Source organism: Marmota marmota, unplaced genomic scaffold (genome assembly GCF_001458135.2).
Source record: "Marmota marmota marmota unplaced genomic scaffold, marMar, whole genome shotgun sequence".
Lineage (NCBI taxonomy): Eukaryota > Metazoa > Chordata > Mammalia > Rodentia > Sciuridae > Marmota > Marmota marmota.
This window is the reverse complement of record NW_026000082.1, coordinates 2,474,429-2,497,914: the sequence shown is the minus strand read 5'-3', so window position 1 is coordinate 2,497,914 and position 23,486 is coordinate 2,474,429. Positions and strand designations below refer to the sequence as shown.

General features: G+C 39.2%; 1 protein-coding gene and 1 long non-coding RNA gene across 2 annotated transcripts in view; both read left to right on the top strand.

Moving 5' to 3' along the window:
* The window catches only part of Cachd1 (cache domain containing 1), a 127,542-nt gene that overhangs the window by 80,563 nt on the left and 23,493 nt on the right, over positions 1–23,486 (top strand). Inside the window, exons 8-15 of the mRNA XM_015484907.2 lie at positions 3,672–3,905; positions 8,163–8,312; positions 8,938–9,061; positions 9,854–9,971; positions 14,070–14,238; positions 19,906–20,048; positions 20,725–20,906; positions 21,594–21,704. Coding sequence (XP_015340393.1) covers positions 3,672–3,905; positions 8,163–8,312; positions 8,938–9,061; positions 9,854–9,971; positions 14,070–14,238; positions 19,906–20,048; positions 20,725–20,906; positions 21,594–21,704 — 1,231 coding nt within the window. The remainder of the gene's footprint in view (positions 1–3,671; positions 3,906–8,162; positions 8,313–8,937; positions 9,062–9,853; positions 9,972–14,069; positions 14,239–19,905; positions 20,049–20,724; positions 20,907–21,593; positions 21,705–23,486) is intronic.
* On the top strand, positions 11–2,273 carry LOC125620359. Its single transcript, XR_007351963.1, has 2 exons — positions 11–702; positions 1,175–2,273. It is a non-coding gene; the product is annotated as an uncharacterized LOC125620359 (long non-coding RNA).

Sequence of the window (23,486 nt, the reverse complement as noted above, 5' to 3'; positions counted from 1 at the left end):
GATTCGAGATTTTTCTTTCAGATGAAAGTTCCCTCTAAGTGAATGCTGGTTTTGTTTTGTTTTGTTTTGTTTTTTTAAAAAAAAGAGAGAAAGAGAGAGAGAGAGAGAGAGAGAATCATGACCAGGCTTTGATGAAGGCTATCAGAGGAGGCTGAGCAGCTCTTCTACTTAATGCTGGTGTTCTGGGCAGCTTGGGGTGCCCCTTTCCCTTCATCTCTTTGTCCAGCCGACTGCTCGTTCCTAAACCTCCACTTTCATGGTCTTCAGAGGATTTTGTCCAGCTCCCTTTTTTCAGTTCTCCTTCATAGTCTAGGTTATCCAAGGTTTTGATGCTACGTGGAGGTCATTAACTTCTCTCATTGGTTTCGGCTGCGGGAAGCCAAAGCACTGGCCTAGATTCTTCCGTGTCACCGAGGCTATGAATAGCAACTTTTCCTGTGGAATCTCCTCCTGAAGCCTCTTCAGCCTCTTTCTTCACCTCAGCTTCCATGGCTGTCACGTGGAGATAAGAGCGACCTACTTTGCAGGGCTGTATTAGCCGTGGGGCAGGCGAACACTGGGGTAGTACCTGGCACTTCTCAATACTCATTAATAGGAATTGTGTTCCTGTTAAGTGATAGTATTTCAAAGAGGCTTAGTAAATTGATAAATTCAAGGAAAGTTCATTTGCTCCCTCCTGCTGTCCAGCGTGTCCTTCAGGATGTGTGCAACCCAGTTTCCTGCCTCTGCACCTCATTGCTTTTCTTTTGCAGTGCCTTCCTCCTCGGGTCCTTGTCCTCGGTATTTGACCCGTCCTCGGTATTCCTGGTAGCCGACTTCTCTTGTGGTTCAGAGGCCACATCTTGATCATTCAGTCTCCCCCATGTTCTTTCCCAGAGGTTCTTCTTTAGAGAATCCCTGGTTCTCAATTTTAATCTGGTAAGGATTATTTGGGGAGTGCCTTAATAGTGCAGATTCCCAGTCACTGCCCTCAGATTCTTATCCAGATTCTCTTAAGGAAGGACCTAGGAACCTGTTTTCACCAGGGTGAATTTTCTCCTGGTGTTTTATGGCCAGATCTGAAAGAACACAAGCTCCTCTGTCCAGCTTCCATATCTGTAGGGTTGTTGTAATAAAAAATAAACTATTAAAAAAAAGATAAAAAACCATAAAAATAAATGATGTGTGTTCAAAGTTGTCAACATAGAACCTGGTAAATAACAAGGCAGCTGAAGGAGTGAATAGAGGAGGATGTGGTTTCCTGTCGGACAGCACAACTAGAGGTGGAGGATGTCACTGCTGTCCCTGTCGGGCTCCCTGTTCAGCATGGTGTCCCCACATGCCATGCTTCCTACTCATGAGCAAGTCCCCCACTGTATTGCAGTGAGGTGCTCACACAATGTCCCCTTCCCTGTCCCTCCACTTTCCCCTAGTATGTGAGCTTTGCAGACATGAACTGTGTCTTTGTTTTCTCTGTACCCTGAGAACTTGGTACAGGACTGAGCACAGTTGAGGTAGGTGCAAGTCCCTCTTTTTGCCTAGTCACGTAATCCTCAGGGTCATCTCTGACTGCTTGTTGCTCCTGTTACTTCTGTGGTGCCCTGATGATTCCACACTTTCAAACCTCTAGGGACTTCATCCACCCATCCTTATCTCCTTCTCTTTCTCCTTTTCATCAAACCAAACACATACCCACCAGTTGTCTCTCTTCCCTCTTTCTCAGAATGCAATTTCTAAAGGTTGTTCACTGGGGTGGACATATGCCCTTACTAGATCAGGCATGGTTCAGATAGGTAAGCAGAGCCACTCTGAGAATTTTGGAATAAAATTTTATTATTGGAATTAAATGTACACAGTTCTAGGAGAAACTGGAAACATAGAGATCCAGAAAGGAAAGCTGACACTTCAGAAATTATAATCACCCAATGGAAGCTTGCAAAGAAGTCTAAAATTGGGAACTCTGAGGACCATTTAGGAGCCTGGTATAGAAGCCTCTGGAAGGTCGTTGGCTTTTCATGGCTGCTGCTCCTTGTGTGCTCTCCGTGAAATATCTTGAACATGCCTAGGATTGCTGTTGATGAGCAAGCCAACCGAAGAGTGGGAAAAACTGGAACATTCTATTTCCTCTCTTACTTCATCACCCAAAACTCAAAACACTGGCTTTTGTCATCTTTAACTAGAAAGCATATAGTTTGGAGAATCTGGGAAATGTCGTTTCCAGCATGACCATGTTAGCAGTAGACAATCCAACACACTTATCAGTCTGCCACCTACAGACCCTACCTTCTACCATCCCTAAATGAAAAACCAACACTTGATAACTTTCCACCCCACACTGTGCTGCTTTGCCTAGAAGATACTCTTGTCAGTTTTTACATTTTGAGTGAGCCAAGCAATACATGCAAAGAAAGGAAACGTTTTTACTGCCTGATTTATCACTTCACCTCTGCGGGCTTCTCAAGGGTATAAGGTTGGGGGTCAGTCATGGCTTTTTGTTGTCATTTACTCTGGAGCATACCCCTGGCCTCCCAATCTCAATTCATACCAAGCAAAGGAAACAATAAGTCACTTCTGACCTAATTTTTCCCAGGTATTATTTTCCTTTCGTTTAGAATTGTATATGAGTGGAGTAAAATACAATGTTTTTCTAAATACAATGTTTTGTGAAAGAAATCATATCCATTTGATTCTGCCACTACGTGAGGAATAAACGTCTAATGCTAAAAAAGTCTGTATTACCTATATAGAAATGATGAAGACACATATGGTAGGTGAACCATGAAAGCTTCAGATTCTTTTCAATGACTGAATGGTTCATGGTTTGCTATTAAAATCTTCAAGAATATGAGGCAAACCCTTTTCAAAACACAATGGTAGAATCTCAATAGTGACGGAGATCATGTGAATTTGTTTACAATGGTACCCATATGTGATCAGTTACTAATCCTTTTGACTGCGTTCCAACAATAGCAAACTAAAAAACATGGTTTATTAAATTTATTTTTTGCTATAGATTACAGATGTTTTAGAACAATACATCCCAGTATGCCTAAATCTTTTTACAAAGTTTTCAAATCCTTCTAAATATAAAAAGTATACATTAAATAAATCAAATTCAGTATTATCCTAACAATATCAAGCATGAAAACATTTATAATTAAAATGAGCTTAAGGAAACAGGGTTTGGAGGCATCACTAAATGCAATCCATAATTCTTTCATTTAGTTTCATGAGATTTTGGCAAATGGTTTTGTGGGGAAAGTAAGGAATGAAATGGTAAACTTCTTTAAAACTCTTACAATTTCATCTCCTACTTTAAATTAAATACAGACTTGTTAACCATTACTTTTGCTTTCACTTATTAAATGCAGCAAAGGAATCTAAATCTTATAATTAAGCTTTTTGAGGGAGAACACATCCTTGCCGAAGAGGGTTCCTTTATTTACTCATATGTTTTTCATCACTGACCTTTGAAGAATCCCTTTACCCTCTTGGCTATTTAAGGGAAGACTCTGTCTCAAACTTTGTTCCTCAGTAGGAACTGGTCTTTGTTTCCTGAGTCCATATTGTGTCTGAAAAGACCCCTTTGACTTTGTAAGACCTCATCCATGTCCCTATTGGATCTAAGTGGTAAGATGCTGTGCATATTAACCCTTTTGCCTTCCATGGTCTTCCCTTGCCTTTGATTTCAGATGGGGTGACTGGTTTGAAAGAGCTGGCTTTTCTGAGGGATCTGGCTGAACAGAACTCTGGGAAGTACGGGGTGCCGGACCGGACCGCCCTTCCCGTGATTAAGGGCAGCATGATGGTGCTGAACCAGCTGAGCAATCTGGAGACCACAGTTGGCAGGTTCTACACAAACCTTCCCAACCGGATGATTGATGAAGCTGTCTTCAGCCTCCCCTTCTCTGATGAGATGGGAGATGGTGAGTTTGGAGAACACTTCCTATTAGAGGAAGGGGGAAAGAAATGAACAGGAAGAAATGGGCACCACTTTCTGGGGATCCCAGGCCTGTGAAGTCCTCTGCCATATAACCTGTAACACTGTATTCTAGAGCAGAAATTCCCAGCCCTTTTCCTCCTTATTGCCCAAGTCTCAATAGATAGAATGACATGTTTTTTGATGAGACTTTGTGAGGATTCTTCAGTATCCAAATTTGGTCATTTGGAACCAAGAGGTAGCTTCGCATCACAAATAAAGTACTTTTTTTTTTTATTTATCACAAATAAATAAAGTTTAGCCTCAAAAGCCAGGCACCAGGGCGTACTCAAACAAATAGAAGGAAGGAGGCATCAGATGGGATCCCAAATCCCATCCTTCCATTAAATAGTTGTCCTTGGTAACTTATTTAATCTCATTAATTCTCCATTTTGTCATCTACCAAAAGAAGTAATATTTCTAGTTTTTAGGTACTAGATCCATTATCTGTAATAATTAATTAGCAGTAACTGGCATATTATCCAATTATAATAACTGCTTTCACTTATTTTATATATATATATATATATATATATATATATATATNATATATATATATATATATATATTAGTTGTAGGTGGAACTAATATCTTATTTTATTTTTATGTAGTGCTAAGGAGCAAACCCAGTGCCTCACTAGCTAGGCATGCACTCTACCACTGAGCCACAACCCCAGCCCTTTATTTATTTCTTAATGTACTATTTTACCTTTGCTGTTTTCATCATCGTCATCATCCTAATACCCATGATATGATGTTGGATAAAGCGTTCAGCCTTCACATGATTCAATTTCCTTATCAAAAAAAAATGGCAATTATGAAGATTAAATGGAATATTATATATATCCAGTGTCTAGGAAAATGACTGTTCAGTAGTTTATTCTCAGGGAAATGCAGTCTGTTTCTTTTCTTCCTCATGACCACATGCATTCTTTTCCCTTCATCCCTGACACCAAAAGATTGAATGGGCAGCTTATTACTGACCAGACAGCATCATGATTCGAGATCTTGTTTTAATGTGCAGTTAACTTGGAACTCTCACAAATACAAATATTCAAAGAAAACACAAGTATAAAAAGTAACAAGCTTCGCCAAGCACAGTGGCACACAACTGTAATCCCAGGGGCTCTGGAGGCTGAGGTAGGAGGATGATAAGTTCAATCACAGCTTCAGCAACTTAGGGAGACCCTAAGCAATTTAGTGATACCCTGTTTCAAAATAAAATCTGAAAGGGCTAGGAATATGGCTCAGTGGTTTAGCATCCATGAGTTCAATCCCTGGTCCCCCGAAAATAGATAAATAAACAAACAAACAAATAATAGCAAGCCTACAGAGAATGTGTTTTATAGAAACAAGTAAACATGTTCTTTCTATAAAGAAGAAATATGGCGCCAGGTGTGGTGATGCCCACCTATAATCCCAGCTATCCAGGAGGCTAAGGCAGGAAGATCACAAGTTTAAAGCCAGCCTCACCAACTTAGTGAGACCCTGTCTCAAAATAAAAAGCAAATAGGGCTGGAGATGTAGCTCCATGGTTAAGTGCACCTGGGTTCAATTTCTGGTTAAAAAAATAAAGAAATAAATAAAAGAATAAAAAGAAACATGGCAATTGCTATTACACCTTGATTTTTCTATCCTTCCTCTTTCTGAAAGGGTTCACAGATATATGTAGGGTTGAAACTTACATCTGAGATAAGGTTATTTTATTTCATAGTAAAAACACTGTGTCTTGAATGCAAGTGACTATTGTATTAGGCTGTGTTACTAAGAGCCAGGCAGTGGTAGATAAGGCACACAGTTCACCCTTGCGGAGATCTTATGTCTGATAAGAGAAGGAGAGATCAAGAAATCCAATTAATTCTGTGTGAACAGAACAAAGATAGATGTAGATACCTAGTCCTATACAAAGTTGGGATTAAACAGCCCAATTTTACTACCAATTAATGGTGTCAGGAAAGGTGGGACCCTTCCTAAAATTTAACTCTGCAGCCCAGAGAGCTACCCAGAATGCTTTAAACCAAATCATGTGTCAACCTTTGGTCACCTGTTGGCTGCAGTAATCCAGATCTTAGTTTTGAGTCTTGTTTTATGAGTCCCGTACAGTGGGTTTCAGTCATTGCTTTATAGATCTGTTGAGTTCCCCACATAGAGTGTGTCTTTTCATTTTGTGTTTTCAATCCCTAGAATTATTGGGTGACACATCCTCTAACTCCATGACATGAGGATTTCAGTCTAGGGAAACCCATGTTTACATGGCTCTAATTCAAAACCACCATGGATTAAAATGTCAGTTACTGAACATATATTGCTTTGAAAAAGCAAATCTCTGTGCTTTTGGTTCACAGAGAGTGTTGCAGGATTTTTGTCAGTGTGGCAAGAGCTTAGCATACTTCATTTGCCTCAAAGGGATCAAGAGTGTTCTGTCCAAGTTGATAATTGAAAAGTGAGATTGTGTTTCTTTTTTTTTTTTTTTACTTTGTTCTCAATAAATCCAGAGGAGAATAGAAATTTGAAATGAGCATTCATCTTAGTCACAGAGCATTTCTGTAGTACTTTACTGAAATCTATGAAAATAGCTTTAATCTTAGACAAAAGCTCTGGAAAATGTGGCTTGTATTTGGGGACCTCTGTTTCCATACTGGCGCTCACTGTGCTGTTCCTGCCACTTATAACCCATCCATCCAGGGCGACCTGAACAAAAGTTCCCGCAAAATGCATTCTTAAACTTTTCTTAAATACCTGTTATTTTTAAGTGTTTTAAAACAGGGCTGGGGGTGTAACTCAGTGGAAGAGCACTTTTCTAGCATATGCAAGATTCTGAGTTTCCTTTCCCAACTCCTCAAAAAAAAAAAGAAGTTTTAGAACAGAAAAAAGGCATTCTAACTGTGAACTGCTCAGTGAAGGGTTTTTGACATAGAAGAGACCCTCATTGCATGACTTTTCACACACTTCCCCTTGCTAGGTGAGGCATGTAGTGAGTCTCTGGGACCACCTCGATTCAACAGTATCTCAAGTAGACATCATGGGCAAACCCTGTGAGGAGGCCCGTACTTTGTAGAGTCTTCATGAGTATCCAGATCCCTTTCCTGAGTGTACTAGAGAAGAGACTTTCTGATATACCACTAAGGCAAGCAGGTGCTCCCAAGTGCAGGAAAATACAAGGTCAAGTAGAGATAAACGACCCACCTTTGTCTTTACAGTTTTGTTTACAGCCATAAGAGTGTAGCATTGTTAGGAATCATAGAGATCATTTTGTGCCAGCTCCACATCTGGTACATGAAGACGCTTATTCAAGGTGGCACAACCTTCCCAGCCTAGTAATGGAGCCCGAAGGAGAGCCCAGATGCTCAGATTGGGCCTTCCTCCACCACTTCCACTCTCTACTTCTGCGCATTTCTTCCTGTGTGCTTTTCTCCTTTTTTAACTTTATCCTTAAATAGCCTATTGTTTTTATATGGAACTAAATATGGTTTGTATACTTTGAAAGGGGTTGTGGATTTTTTGTTTTGTTTTTTAAGAAGAAATGTAGGGGCTGGGAATGTGGCTCAAGCGGTAGCGTGGTGCTTGCCTGGCATGCGCGGGGCGCTGGGTTCGATCCTCAGCACCACATAAAAATAAACAAACAAAGATGTTGTGTCCACCGAAAAATTTAAAAAAATAAATATTAAAAAAAAGAAGAAGAAATGCAAAAGAACATGTACCAGAGACTATATGGCTGACAAAGCCTGAAATGTTTACTGTCTGGCCCTTTACATACAAGTATAGGAACTTGCAGCCTAAGTGACTGGAAAAATTCCTGCAGAAGTTAAATTTCTCCTTTATACTCAAGAGTGTCACAGGTACAATACAGAAGGAATACCACTGGACTAGAACTCGGATTTTTAGATTCCTTGTTCACTGACTTTCAAGTTCAGCTGAATTTCCACACCCCAGGAAACAGAATGACATATGCACTGCTGAGGTTTGCACTGATCTGCAGTGTCATGGCTTAGATGAAAAAGCAGTGGGAAGCATACCAATTGCCTCCATTTAACTCAGTACCTGAACTGCCAAAGGACACTCTTTCCCTCTCACTCTCTCTTTCTACCAAGAAGAATTAAGATGACTGATATTAGCCTTTGTATTTCACGGGAGCACATCTCTAGCCTTTGTCCAGAGCCTTCTCTGATACCCTTTGGGTTTTTTGTTTGTTTCTAACCCACAGGTTTGATCATGACCGTGAGTAAACCATGTTATTTTGGAAACCTACTTCTGGGAATTGTAGGCGTGGACGTGAATCTGGCTTACATTCTTGAAGACGTGACATACTACCAAGATTCTTTGGCTTCCTATACTTTTCTCATAGATGACAAAGGTAATTTGCTAAAAGTTAATCATAGGAAGGAAAGGTTTCTTTAGCAACCCAAAGACAATAGTCTGTAGGTATTCTGGTACTTAATAGGATAAAGATGGTATTGAGAGAAAAGCAGTGTGACTAGGATAGCTTATTTGAAGTAGAACACACCAAGATGCAGAGGGAATCTACAAACTACACATTTATTTCTATGTTCTGTCAAGATGTCACAGTATTTTGCAACATCAGGAAGTTGAATTTGAGGATTGACTCACACATAGGGATGTGATCCTTTAAATCATTTTTGCTTGTATTTTTATCTTTAGATTTACCAGCATTAAGGTTTATGTGGTAGATTAGAATATTTAATGAAATGAAAACCAAATAATTCCTACTTCAATCATATTCTTAATTAGAGAAATTGTTCAGTGATTTAAAATCTCTTTCTATGTTTTAAGAGTTTTACACTAGCATACATAAATCAGGTTCAGTTTTTACTGGACTGATGAGTTACAAGCTGAGAAGCTGAGTCCTGGGCAGCCATCCCAGAGTATCCCACGTCTGAAATCAGCAATCAGCACTTCGATTCCAACCAGAACTTCTAATAGCATGTTCTAATGGTGTGCATTGTGTTTTCTGATTTCAGGGTATACACTTATGCATCCGTCTCTCACTAGGCCATATTTACTCTCAGAACCCCCCCTTCATACTGACATTATACATTATGAAAATATCCCCAAGTTTGAGTTGGTTCGGCAAAATATCCTAAGGTAAGAAAAAAGTGAGGGTTGTTGTATTTTTTTCAGAAAATGGGACCCATCAAGGTCAAATATGACTGTTTACTATAGAGTATAAGGCAAGTATATAAATCATTTTATTGTTATCAAAAGTATTCTGAGTTATTTTTCCATGAGAATAGTAGCCAAGATTTTATCTTCTGCATATAACAGATAAGATCTCTCAAAACTATTATGTGGGACTATTGTCTTGTAAATAAAATTCTATGTTCATATTGACTTTAATTGTAAAATAAGGTACATATTATTTCATTAAAAAAATACTTCAGTTACACCTAACTAGAAAATAACAGCAAAATAAAAGGTTAAGTTGAAGACTAGCTCTACTGTATTTGCCAAAAAATAGCTTGGCAAGTTGATATCATTCCAAGTTGATAGCACAGTCTTAAACAACATTTTCCCTTAAAATAAAAACAGATTGGATGTTTTCCAACTGTGATACATTTGGCAGATGGTAACCTATAGAGAAATAGGTCTTTGTGCTCATTGGTTGAAAATTAATGACTGAGTGATTTGAGACAGGTTAGTCTCTGGAAAGAATTAGAATTGGGGGCAGGGGTAGAGAGTAAGGAATGTTTTTAATGCAGAGCTGACATCATGCTTTTACAGAATTGAAAGTCTCACATTATGTCTTTCAAAAGTGATGAGCTTCATTGCTATTCAGAATCAGGAGGTGGTCATTGACTCACAGCTTCTTCCTTGCCTTTAATTAAGTGCTTAATTTTATCTTTTGCCTCAAGTATTTAATTCTGTTTGGCAACACAGCCTCCCTCTGGGCAGCCAGATTATCACAGTCCCTGTGAACTCATCCTTGTCTTGGCACATAAACAAGCTGAGAGAGACCAGGAAGGAGGCCTACAATGTTAGCTACGCCTGGAAGATGGTGAGTGGTGGGAAGTCACTTTTGCTTGAAGGGCTAAAGGGTACAGCGCTTGTCTTCATGGGGACTCTGGGGGACTTGAGTCAGATAATGGGACTGGTATTTAAAGTGATCATAGAAAGAAGACATTCCACAGATGTTTTTTATTTTTCCTTTTTTTTTTTTTTGTAAAACTAATAATTATTCATGATGAATAAATCAAACCATATTTTATATGGATATAAAGTAGAAAGTAAACTATGGCCTTTCCTCCTTTATGCCCTTGACCTCCCATTCCCCATATGTAACCACTTAGATTAATTTCCAGAAAATTTGTATATGTATATGTACACACATATATGTGTATGTAATGTGTATGTGTGTGTGTACACATTATAATGACTATATAATATTGAGTTATATAGATAGACCAAATTCCTTTACCCCATCTCCTATTAATTCAGATTATACCTGTTAGTTTTCTATCATTTAAACTCAGATTGTGAAAATTTGAAGTTAATGCCCTCTGACATTCTTCAAGGAAAATAAACATTAGGTTAGAACTCAAATTATTCACATTTAACACAAGTAGACTAACAGTTTAGCTGTAACTCTTGGTACCCTTTCAACTTTCTCTTACCAACCTCATTTAGACCCTGGGCCTCAAAGAATCATAGAGAAACAGAATCCAAAACACATTGTACACTTTACCTGTTTCTCTCCTCCCCTCCCCCTATATACCACAACAATGCTATTGTGAGGCACTAAATTCTGTAACTGACCAAAAGAGTAGAATTTCATTTTTATCATTAAATTTAACTATTAAACTTAAAATGCAGCCATACTTGAGATTTGTTTGGGTGGACGTATCTGAGGCCTAGCCTATTGACTCCACAGAGATCCATTTACTCATCCCTTTAAGAACTACTTATGGAACATTTAATATACACTAAGCATGCATAAGAGTGAAGGTCCCTGCCCTTGTAGAGTATCCATGTCTGGGACAGAAATGACAGGAAATGAGAGGGAGGAACCAATATCTTGCAGTGCTGGGGATCCCACCCAGGGCCTGGCTTGCTGGTCAAGTGCTCTTCCACTAAGCCATATCCTCAGCCCTTTATTTTTATTTATATTGTTTTGGTCTCAAACTTGGGATCCTCTACCTCAGCCTCCTGAGTAGCTGGGATTACAGGTATGCACCACCATGCTTCGTGGTATTACAAATTTGAGGAAGGACAAAATCTATTTTTAAATTTTCTTGGCCTCATTTTCAGAACTATTTATTTATTGATTTAGAATAATGCAACTACCCTTGTCTTTATGTAAATTTTAAAGATAGTTGCTCAATTTTTACATCAGAAAATAGGCCAGCCACCCTTTCCATTAAATTCTGAATTGAAACATAAGTTTATATTTGAAATTGGAGACTGTTTACTTCTAGCATATTCCAACTGAAAGCAGCTCAATTACATCCTGATGGAATATCTGCATTAACAATGGTTGGTGTTATAACAGAAAGAAGGAAATGTAGACATACGTGTGATTTTCTTTGCATAGTAAATAAACCCACCATTAACATTTTGGGCAGAAGTATTATTAGAGACTTTTTTCAGTGATGCCAGTAAATTCTGGCCACTCGCCTTAGGCAGATATAGTCATGCAATCATTTCAGGGAGATGTTTAGCTTTCTCAGAGTACTAAAATTTTCAAGCAGATCACTGTTAAGTGAAAAATTAGGGAGATAATGAGATTCAAGATAAAAGTGGCTTGCCTGCTTATCCAGTAATAAAGGCAAATATTTTTAAGCTATCTTCAGTTACTTTGAGGAGGAGGAGAGCAGATGCTCATCTTGTCCTAAGGAATAAAATGGATTCTTCTACTAATAGAATCCAACAGAATTCACTTAGGCTGAGAATAATTGGCTAAACTGCTTAGGATCCATAGATACTCCAGATACTGATGGACTATTTCATTGAATTTATTTAAATGTAATTTGAGAGATTATGTTAGCAATGTTGAAGGATCACTCTCTCACTGTGATGGACACAGGTCCATCTTTGAGCATATGAGGAGGCTGGCTGTGGTAGCAGAAGGAAGTGTTGACTGTTGGAAGGGATGAGAAGGTTCACGTTCTCGGGTGTGACTTCATAACATGGATCCCCTATGTTATCTGTGGACAAAATCACTTCCCCGTCATGGAGAGCTCTTCCAGACCCATCCGAGTTCCCTAGCTTTTTTTTTGGTTTGTTTGTTTGTTTGTTTGTTTGTTTTTAGCTAAGAACATGATCAAAAGACCTATATTAAAATGTGCTTTCCTAAGGATGATTTTACAGTGCAACTTTTAGAAGTGTAGGATAACTTTTAGTTTTTCTCTTAGAGAATAGACCTCATTATAAAATTATCTTCTGGTCATTCTGGTAAGGTTTTTGGCTTTTTGTGGGTTTTTTTTTGGGGGGGTTATTTTTTTATTTTTTATTTTTGTCTTTTGTCTTTGGTTCATTGGAACATAAAACAGGAAAACTCAAAGGATGACTGTGTAAGATAGAGAAGAGAGGAAATATTGAATGTTTCACAACACACTGTCACTTTCTAATTTGAGGGATGAAGGCAGAGGATTAAATTTACTAATCTAATTGAATATCTTTGCCAGCAGTACTTGAAAGCAATTCCAGGAAGATGTAAATTGCTTCTGTATTTAAAGATTCTGGAACCATTTTCATAAACCCTAAATTACACTTAACTCTAACCTGCCTAGTTAAAATTTTCTCCTTGATCACTAAGTAAATCATTTGAGTTGCTTTATAAGGCATTGTCCTTTAGTTCTGACATAGTGGGTCCTCACCCTCTCAGGTATTTATAAGCCATCTTTTAAATAGGCTCTTTCCATCTTCTGTGTAATAGACTTTTATGGTAATGCACTGCTTAATGACCCAGACACATTCTGAGAAATGCATCTTAAGGGTATTTCATCATTGTGCCAACACTATATACTTACACAAACCTAAATGATACAGGTCAATCACCCAACCTGGCCTACTAATACAATCAAGATATGGAATGAACAGATGTATGAGGCTGTCACTAGTGTAGCATGGCATGTTTTACAGTAAACTATCATCTTATAAGTAGAAGAAATATATTCTTAATAATAAAAATATACTATGGTAAATACATAAATTAGTGACATGGTTGTTTATTATCATTATCAAGTAATGTGAAGTGTACAGAATTACATGTGCAACACCTTCTGTATGACGTGCAGCACCGTCAGTAGGTTAACACCAGCTTCAGCCCAAACACATGTGACGATACCAGGCATTAGAAATTTTTTAGTTCCATTACAATCTTGTAAGATGACATCATATTTGTGGTCAGTGTTGATTGACTTTTGATTCTTTGGTGGACATTCTCCTCATTACATTTGTTCAAACATGCCTTATTGGAGCAAGGTGAATCTGAAAGCACAACTGTTTCCACCCTTGAACTTAGTACATTAAGCTAAGCCTGCCCTGGTCTGAGGTATCGAGTTGGGAAGGCAGTGCAGGGTGCCATGGGGTCTGGGCTTCCCATGCGTTTAAGTGGTGATGTTGGCCACCTTCAGTCTGGAAAGGACAAAGTGTCATCTAGAAATTGAATGAACTGGATTCTATACTGGCTGCTCCTTGGTCCTTTTTCTTAAAGTGTGCAATCACAATTAGCAGTTCTCAGAATACTTACTGCAAAACTGGTTATGTTTTTTAGCACATTTCCACCGAAATAAAAATGAATGTTGTATTGTGATGCTCTGCTGTAATCTTGTATCCATTAACCTATATAAGCAAAACATGGTTAGCAGGTGTCACGGTTTCCAAAGGACTTCTTTGTTATCCTTCCATTAGCTCCATGATATCCTGCCACATACATTAAGATCCCTCAACAGGAAAGGAAAATAGAAATACATAGAAATACCTTCTGTTACCTGAAGATATCCTATCTTGATAGCTTCATTCATTCATCAAGTATTTAATGAACACCTTCCAACTGAAGATAGACAGCCGAGAGCAGAAGATAATGTATGCAATGTTCCTGTCCCTGTAGAATCTTCATTTTCTATTTTAGAAATTTTTTTGCTAATTTTTACAGGTACAAGACACTTCCTTTATTCTGTGTATCGTGGTGATTCAGCCAGAAATACCTGTCAAACAACTGAAGAACCTCAACACCGTCCCCAGCAGCAAGCTGCTGTACCACCGGCTCGATCTGCTGGGCCAGCCTAGTGCTTGCCTTCACTTCAAGCAGCTGGCAACTCTAGGTAACGCCCTGGCTTCTCTGCCTCCTGCCTCATCTTGCTCAGAGCAGCTCACCGTAACTATGACTTTGACTCTCACTGCTCCCCCTTGCTCTACCCAAATAGTGAATGCCTGCAGCGCCAGGTGGTCTGGGGATGACAGACAGTGTGAAGAAGACTGAAAGTCTTGCCTGGGGTCAGATTGCCCAGCAGATACTGAGACAGGATTTTTGTGTGAGTGATTTATACAGGACAAGATCTCAGCAGAAACCAGTGAGAAAGTGAGGGAATAGAACAGAGGAAAGACAAATTAGATATCAGGTGAAATCCCAACCTCCCCCTGACGCCCTAGGTGGCTCTGGAGTGTACATGGCACCACAGGGCTTGCCCAGACTAGACAGGCAGACCCACCTTCACATTTACCTTCAGCTTTCTCTTGTGTTTAGCAAAGAAGTTTCATTAGTCTCAAAGGCAGTCAGTTCATTATGTGAGTCACAGCTACTGCCCAGTACAGGTGTGGGGAAGTATGGGGAAGGGGTGGGGGAAGCAATAAGAGGGATCCAGAGGAATCAATGGAGCATGCTGATGGTGTCTTCCATGATCCCTATCTGCAGAAGAATTTGGAGGAGGCCAAAGAAAATTTACATTTAATATAACAAAGCCTTGCATTCATCACCAGAGTTGGCCTGAGATAGAGGAACACATTTAGGATTAGCACAGATAAATGATCTTCCCATAAACACAAAAAGTAGAAAAACTGAGATGTTTTACCTTTTTGCCATTGTGTAATCCTGGTTTTCCCTGATATTTTTCCTTATTTTGAAGTCTGCTTTGTCTGAAATTATATAGCAACTCTACTTTCTTTTGATTAGTATTTATCCTTCTTTACCCATTTATTTCTCTAATCTGTATGTGCCTTTAAATTTAATGTGAATATATTAAGACATCTTTTATAAATATATCTTTTATTTTAAAAAACACCTTTCTTGGTGTTTTTTCAAACTGATTTTTAACTGATGTATAAAAACATAAAAATTGTGCATATTGAGGGGGTACCATGCAATGTTTCTTATATATATATATATATATTTATATATATATATATATATATATATATATAAATAAATCATTAACATATTTAACTCCTCAAATATCTATCATTTCTTTTTGGCTTAAGCTTTCAAAATACTTCTTCTAGCTCTTCAAAAAGTATAGTACATTATTGTTAAGTATTCATCATCATCCTACTATATTATAGTACACCATAATCTCTTGTTCCTATGTAATTGTAACTTAGTATCCACTCAATCAATCTTCTCCCCTTCTCCCTCCCTACCTCCTATACTCTCCCCATCCTCTATTCTCAACTTCTGTGGAATCAACTTTTTGAGATTCCACATGTGTGAGATCATGTCATACTTGTCTTTCTGTGCCTGGCTCATTTCACTTAATATGATGATTTCTAGTTCTGTCTTTATTGTCACACACGACAGGATTTTATTCTTTGTACAGCTACACAGTATTCCATGGTATATATGTACCACATTCTCTTGATGGACACTTAAGCTGTTACCTATCTTGGCTCTTGTGGATAGTGCTATAATTAACATGAGAATTCAAATGTCTCTTTAACAGACTGATTTCACTCCATTTAGATACATACCCAGGCTTACATGATAGTTCTTATATGGTACTTCTCCTTTTAATTTTGTGAGAGACCTCCAAGGTGTTTTCATAACGGTTGGACTAATTGACATTACCGCCAACAGTGGGCAAGAGTTCCCCTTTCTTCATGTCCTCGCTAGCACTTGTTATCCTTTGTCTTCTTGATGATAGCCATTCTTACTGGAGTGAGGTGATACATCATTGTGGTTTGAACCTGCATTTCCCTGATGATGTCGAGCACTTTTTTATATTTCTGTTGGCCATGCTGAGATTGACTCGTGTACCTCTGGCCTGCCATTCTGCAGTATGTCAGACATATCCAAGGCCTTTGTGACAATATACCATGGGACGCTCATAGTACAGTAAACAGGTATGCTCTTTTTCCCTGTGGAAAATACTTAGGATTCAAAAGACTTAAGAACTAAGAATCGTAACTGACAAACTGAGTTAGAGAGGACATAGGTTGGAAGAGGATTGAGGAGAGTCATCCCCACTCTAGATTCCAAATCAGAGCACTCAAGTTTAGATTCCTCCTTTAAATTCCATTTTAGAAAATTCCTTCTGAACATGAGATCAGAAGAGCAGACTGGACCAAGTGATCTCTTCTATGACACAGTCCATCAATTAGAGAGAGCTGGATGTTGGTGAAAGAAGGCTGGGTTGGTTTGTTTGTCTTCATTTGGGTTTGGGGGTTATGGTTGTATATACAGGAAAAGGGTATAATGATAGTTCATAGTTTTAAGAAATGCTTGACTGAAAAGGTAATGTGGACATGACTCTTCTAAGTTCTGAGTCAGTTAGCTAAGTTCTATTGCTGGTAAAAATGATCTGAAATTTGCGATAGTACAGTGCAGCAGTTTTCTTGCTAAGAAAGATGTTTGTGCCTAGATCTTTAAAATTTCCTTTGGATAATCCCTCATAGCTACCCTTTCCAATCTGGTGGCATTAGCCACATGTAGCTGTTAAGCACATAGAATGGGGCTAGTCCAAATCAAGGTATATGAGAAGTGTGAAATGCACACTTGATTTTTTTATATAGATTACATGTTAAAATGGTAATAGTTTTGAAAAACTGAATTCCATACATATTTTATTTAAATCAATTTAAATAAAATATGTATGGAATGACTTTTTGCCTTTTTAATATGGTACCTGGAAATTTTTTAAATTACTTTTGTGGATTGTACTGCTTTTCAACTAAATACCACTGCCTTTCCTTGTGCTATTTCCCAGGAATGTAGAGTTCATCAACTTAAACACTGTTCATAGGATTAATTGACTGATCCCAGGTCACACAGGTAGACCTTAGGATCAGTTAGCAATAAAAATGACCCAAGATAATTAAAATACAATAAAAGTGGAGTGGAAAATGTGGGAAATTATGGCAAAGTGACTTCTATCTTATTGCATTGATGAATTAAAGATTTTGAGGCAAAGTATCAAATATGTCAGAGCTGCCTTAAGGGGAGTGATAGAAATATAATCTTTTTTGATGCACAAAAAGACGAAGAATTTTTTGAGAGCACATCATCAGAGGTAGTTAAGGCTGAATGTAAGTATTTATATAAGTATATATCTACCTCTTTGACATAAAGCTTTGAGTCCTATATCTTGACTCTTTCTCTTCCTTTATGTTCCATCCGACTTACTGTATCAGCCTTTTCTAAAGAGCCAGTCTCTGTTGCTACATGAAAGGGCCCCTTCCCGGGGTGTCTCTTCTCTTCACTCGGGCCCCTTCTGCAGCTCTCCTGACTTTGAAGCATGTGTATGCCTTGATACATCTTATATTGTGTTTTTCTTTCACTGTGGTTTTCCTCTATTGTTCTTATTCCTGAGTCTCTGACCAGATCCAAAATTTTTTGAGCTTAGGAGCCATCCTCTCTGTCTTTCTGGCCATCCTTGCATGGACAGACCACAAGAGTGTCTGCACCTAAATCTAAAGTATGCTGCTGAACAGCCTAGTCTTCGCAATCTTCTATTTTTTTTTTCTCTTTGATTATTTATGGTTAATATAATAATCTCCCAAGATGCCCTAGGAAGACATCATGAGAATTAAATGAGAAACAAATGAGAAGCCACATTGTCTGAGAATGGTAATTTGGACCCATCCTATTGAGGACAACTAACAATCCTGGATTAAGACATAATCCAAGATTAAAATCTTCTTGAAAAACACTAAAATAGCACGATAATGAGGAATTACTGAGCCAAAACCTAGGAGAAGATACAAACCCAGAGGAAAGAGCAGCTCTTAAAGCCACTTTAGTGGTACACATATTTCCCAACCTAGAAGAAAGAGCTGTGAAATGAAATTCTCCTTTATGTAGCTTCTGTTTTTATTTTATTTTATTTTATTTTGTAGTTGTAGATGGATAGAATACCTTTATTTTATTTGTATATGGTGCTAAGGATTGAACCCAGTGCCTCACACATGCTAGGCAAGTGCTCTGCCACTGAGCTACAGCCCCAGCCCTTTAGGTAGGGCTAGGAAGAGGGATAGAAATCAAATCCAGGGTCCCCAAAAGATGTAGCCTTTACTAAATGGAACCCAGTCTTCTTTGCCCCCACAGAGATCCAGAAAAGCTGCATCTGTAGCATGAGAGGGGCTGAGAGTCAGGCCTTGCCTTGTGGGATTCCATTGTCTGAGTGGATTGGGAAACTTTAAGCATTACTTTTTGAAAATAAGATAGGGGCTAATGAAACACCAAAGTCACAGTGTCATGCTGGGCCAGTATCCTGGTTCTTTATCGGAACCCTCCCTGTCTCATCTGGTAGCATGGCCCGTGGCAGAATCAAACAACCATCTCCTCTGGAGGAAGACACTCTCGTCTTCTAAAACTTCAAGCTCTTCCTCCAAATTAGTGCTGTTTGTTATTGCTTTGTCTTTTTTGTTTGTTTACTCAGTGCTGGCTGTTAAACCCAGGACCTTGCACATGCTAGGCAAACACTCTCTGACTAAGCTATACCCTCAGCCCTGAATTAGTTTTTTTAAAATAATGCCCAGCACAATCAAAGATTACCAGGCTATGAGGAACCAGACACCATGTGTGACTGCTAACAAAAGGTTTAGAAAATGACCCACAAATATAAATGAGATAGGTCAAATATGGTAAGAGCTGGGGATGTAGCTCAGTGGTAGAGCACTAGCCCAACATGCAAAAGGCCCTTGGTTCTCTCCCCAGGTCAGGAAAAGAGAGATGGTAAGACTGAACCATAGAAAATCCCAAGGGTTTCACATTTTTGTTTCATACTGTAACTCATTGCAAGGATTTTTGTCTTAAATAAGAAACTGTGCCTTTCCTATAAGCATCAATAATTAAATATGTGTACATTGACTGTTCTGTTTCTACAGCTCTTGTTTATATCAAATTTGGCTGTACCATCTGTGAGAATAACTTCTTAATTTGATTCCTGCATTTTTCTACTGTCATCTTTCCTTCTTCCTAATAATGATGCTGCTGTGAATAATGGCAAGCACTTACCAAGCACTTGCCAGTGCCAAACACTGTTCTATGTGGTTTACATTATTGTCTCCTTTGCTTTACAGCTATTAACTCATTTAGTTCTCACTCTAAGTATAGAATTGATGCTCCTATTGATCCCTCCTTCACACATGAGGAAAATGTTACCTGGATCACAACCTTTCCAGCATTGTGGCATCACACAGCCAGGAAATGGTGGAGCCCAGATCCAGTGTAGCCTGGCTCCATGTCATACACAGTATGATAATAATAAATACAAAATGTTATGCGTAGATCTGAGGTGCATTTAAGACTTTTCACCTGCAGCTCTTGAACTTATTTGTGCACGTACCTGTTCTGTTCACTCTTAGGACCATAAGCTCCCTGAAGGGAGAGAATGTGGCTTTTCCCTTCTTTGTTGCTCTCAGAGTCAAGCTCTTTGTTGCCTTATGGAAGACGTTAAGCCACCGTAGCAGACGGATTGGCAGAGCCTGAGCGATGCTTTTGTTCGGGCCTGAGATGAAGTCCTGTGTTCTCAGGCCTGCTTTGTTTGCTTCTCTTTCAGAGAGTCCAACTGTCATGCTGTCTGCTGGCAGCTTCTCCTCCCCCTACGAACACCTCAGCCAGCCAGAGACAAAGCGCATGGTGGAGCATTACACAGCCTATCTCAGTGACAACACCCGCCTCATTGCTAACCCGGGACTCAAAGTGAGTGTTGGCGTGGGGCCCCGTTCCTGGCGCACCCCTCTACGGGCCCAGGAGGGAGTGCTGGCAGTGACCCTTTGAAGTGTGAAGCCTAGCTTTGCATCTGGGCCTCTCTCTCTCGGCTGGAGAGCCAGAAAGGCGGAGTGGGTGGCCCAGGGGAGGCTGGTCAGTGATGACCCTTTTGATGGATTAAGAAGCCCTGTGGGCCACATGAAGAATCTGTTTCAGGTCTCAGATGCACTAGGGGTTTCCAGGGTCGGGGTAGGGGGTGTGTGATTAAGAGACCAGTGAGACTTTCCCACCCCCACTTTCCCAGGGGAAAGAAGTAAAGTGCCCCTGCTGTCTATCAAGATAAATATGACATTCGGAATGGCAAAGATTTGGAGCAGAGGAGGCTGTTGGTGTATGAGTCTTTAATGCTACATCCCAAGATTTTTCCTCTAAAACTCAGAATGCCTAGCTGGGGTGAACACCGAGTAGTCACACATCCCTTGACTAGATTTCTGTAAGCTTTTGTTTTTGCCAAATTTGGCTGCATCCGTCTGCTGTGGAAAGATTTTTAAGAAGTAATTGGGTTTGGCTTCTCTGCGAGAGAGCCTTGGGAAGCCCTGCCAGCGGCCCACGCTCTTTTCATGTGAGTTTTAAAGGAGCCCTGCTATGCCTTCCTTTGTTTTCCCAGTTCTCTGTCAGAAATGAAGTAATGGCTACCAGCCACGTCACAGATGAATGGATGACACAAATGGAAATGAGTAGCCTGAACACTTACATTGTCCGCCGTTACATAGCAACGCCCAATGGCGTCCTCAGAATTTATCCTGGTTCCCTCATGGACAAAGCATTTGATCCCACTAGGAGACAGTGGTGAGTTCGAGGGGCCTCCATTGTCAGCACCGCCCCCCCCCCCCAATCCTGGAGAGACATGATAAGTACACACAATAAAGCAACTTCAGGCAATCACATTAAAGAAGACACTTTGGGGGGCGGTGGGGAAGAAACTGTCTTTGAATGGTTTTCTTAATGTAGCATCACAACTTCATGTCTTCTCTCTGCCTATAGTGTTTCTATCTCCTCAGTGAAGTCCTGAGGCTGACATGCTCTGTGCTTGGCCATTTCAACACCTCATATTTGTTTAATTCCTACCTTGTGCGCAGCGTGTGGTCCTTAATGGGTATGCTGCATTTTTACCACACACCTTTATGGCATCCAGTTACTGCTCATGTATGACCTGTGGAAAATGAACACAGCTATATACTGCCTTCAGTTCAACTATATATTGTGCTTCCCCATAGCAACCAAGAAAGACCATATTTTGACTGGTACCTGTAATGATGCCTTAAAATTTATAGGAGACAGATTTTCAGAATTTCAGATTCTCTGAAACTTAATGCAACAATCAGACATAAAAACTAAGAATCCTTTTGAATTTTAAGGTAACATAAGCACAAAATGATAGTAAACTTTTTTAGACTTGCAGGTTCACTTTTCTTTGAAATCGACCAAGTAGTTGTTCATACCTAAAATAACATGACTTTCTTTGGACTCCATTAGGTATCTCCATGCTGTAGCTAATCCAGGATTGATTTCTTTGACTGGCCCTTACCTAGATGTTGGAGGAGCTGGCTATGTTGTGACAATCAGTCACACAATTCATTCATCCAGGTAATATTTTAATTAATTTTTTAGTCGTTTCTTTAAATCCATCAAGGATATTTTTAAAATTCAAATAGAATAGGAGACAATTCAAATAGTGACAAAAGCATGACCTTTGAAGTGAGGCAAGATGGAATTTGAATATCTTCTCCAGCTGTGTCACCTTGGATTGCCCAAGCTTCCCCCTGACATCTGTAAAATGGGGCTAGTTCCCCCCTCACGAGGTTAACACCTCAGTTAAGTTGATGAAAAGCTCTCAGCCCTGTTCTTGGCAGCCATGGTGATGTCTATGAAAAAGAAAAGGACGTTAGAGTCAATAGAGCAGTTTGTAGAAATGCCACTTTTACACTGGTTAAATGTCAGCAGGAGCATTACAGCTTTCACTGCCAGAGTGTTCTCCAAGCAAAGGAACATTTTTTTAATGAAAAAAGAAGCTAGGACATAAAATGTATTACCTCTTGTATTTGGATCTAACTCTTTAGAGTAATATGAGTTTTTGTTTTGTTTTGTTTTTCCACTTGTCCTTGAAACTGTCTCTTGAAAAATAAAATGGCTCTTTGAAAATTGATTTTCCCAGAATGCTACATGATGTCAATATCACTATAGATATATTTAGATTGCTTTATAGATCCTGCAATTTGTGGCTTCAATATTTAAGCTACAAATGTCAGTAAAACATTGGGTGGAGAGGCAAGTCACACACATTGTTTTAATCCGTTCATTATACAAATAACTGCTTCCCCACAGCAACCAAGAAAGACCATATTTTGACTGGTACCTGTAATGATGCCTTAAAATTTATAGGAGACAGTTTTTTTGTTTTGTTTTGTTTTGTTTTGTTTTGTTTTTTTGCTTAATTTATGCTTTTCACTGGCGCTCGTTATCTATAAAATGATAGATATTCAGTAGAATTCCTCTAATGCAGGTTCACTGGGAGTAGGAACTGGAAAGCAGTGTGGTGTGGAATTTCCATATCATGGCCTGGGTCTCAGTGGGAAGCAGAGCCTTGCAGCTAGCCAAATGTTGGTTCTTTTGTAGGGCACAGTATCTATTTGACTCTGTCAGCTGCTCCCATAACATAATATTTCACATTATAAACGAGTAAGCACTTGTTTATTTAGAACAACAGATCCCTAAGTGTTTCTGCTGACAGACTAGGTATATTTGGGGCATACACCTGTAAGTATCAGACTAGTGAAACCTTTCATCCTTCCCATATATTCCAATTGATGGGGGAGAAGTGAGCAAATTCTGTTTCTTTAAGAAGACATCATACACCTTGGTCTTTGATTAGAAAAAAAAAAAAAATAGGCCAGAGCTGGGCTCTTTAAGGTGCTGTTACAGTGAGGAGAATTAAAACCCAGGTTTTTTTGGGGGCTGGGGATGTGGCTCAAGTGGTAGCGCGCTTGCCTGGCGTGCGTGCGGCCCGGGTTCGATCCTCAGCACCATATACAAACAAAGATGTTGTGTCCGCCGAAAACTAAAAAATAAATATTAAAATACTCTCATTCTCTCTCTCTCTCTGTCTCTCTCTCTCTTTAAAAAAAAAAAAAAAAAAAAACCCAGGTTTTTGCTCAGTCTTCAGGTGTCCCATTGGCTTCCCCAGTTGGCACCTCTATACCAGGAGCCATTGGCTTTTCCTTCTGTGTAGTGTTCTTTTGGTTGGGAAGGGCGAGGGAGATACAGTTTGGATGCTTGTATCTATGTATATTATATGCATGTTTTTGTAGGGGAGAGCTGGATGAATGGAAGAATTTTGATTTGGTTGATGTACAAACATGTATGATGTCT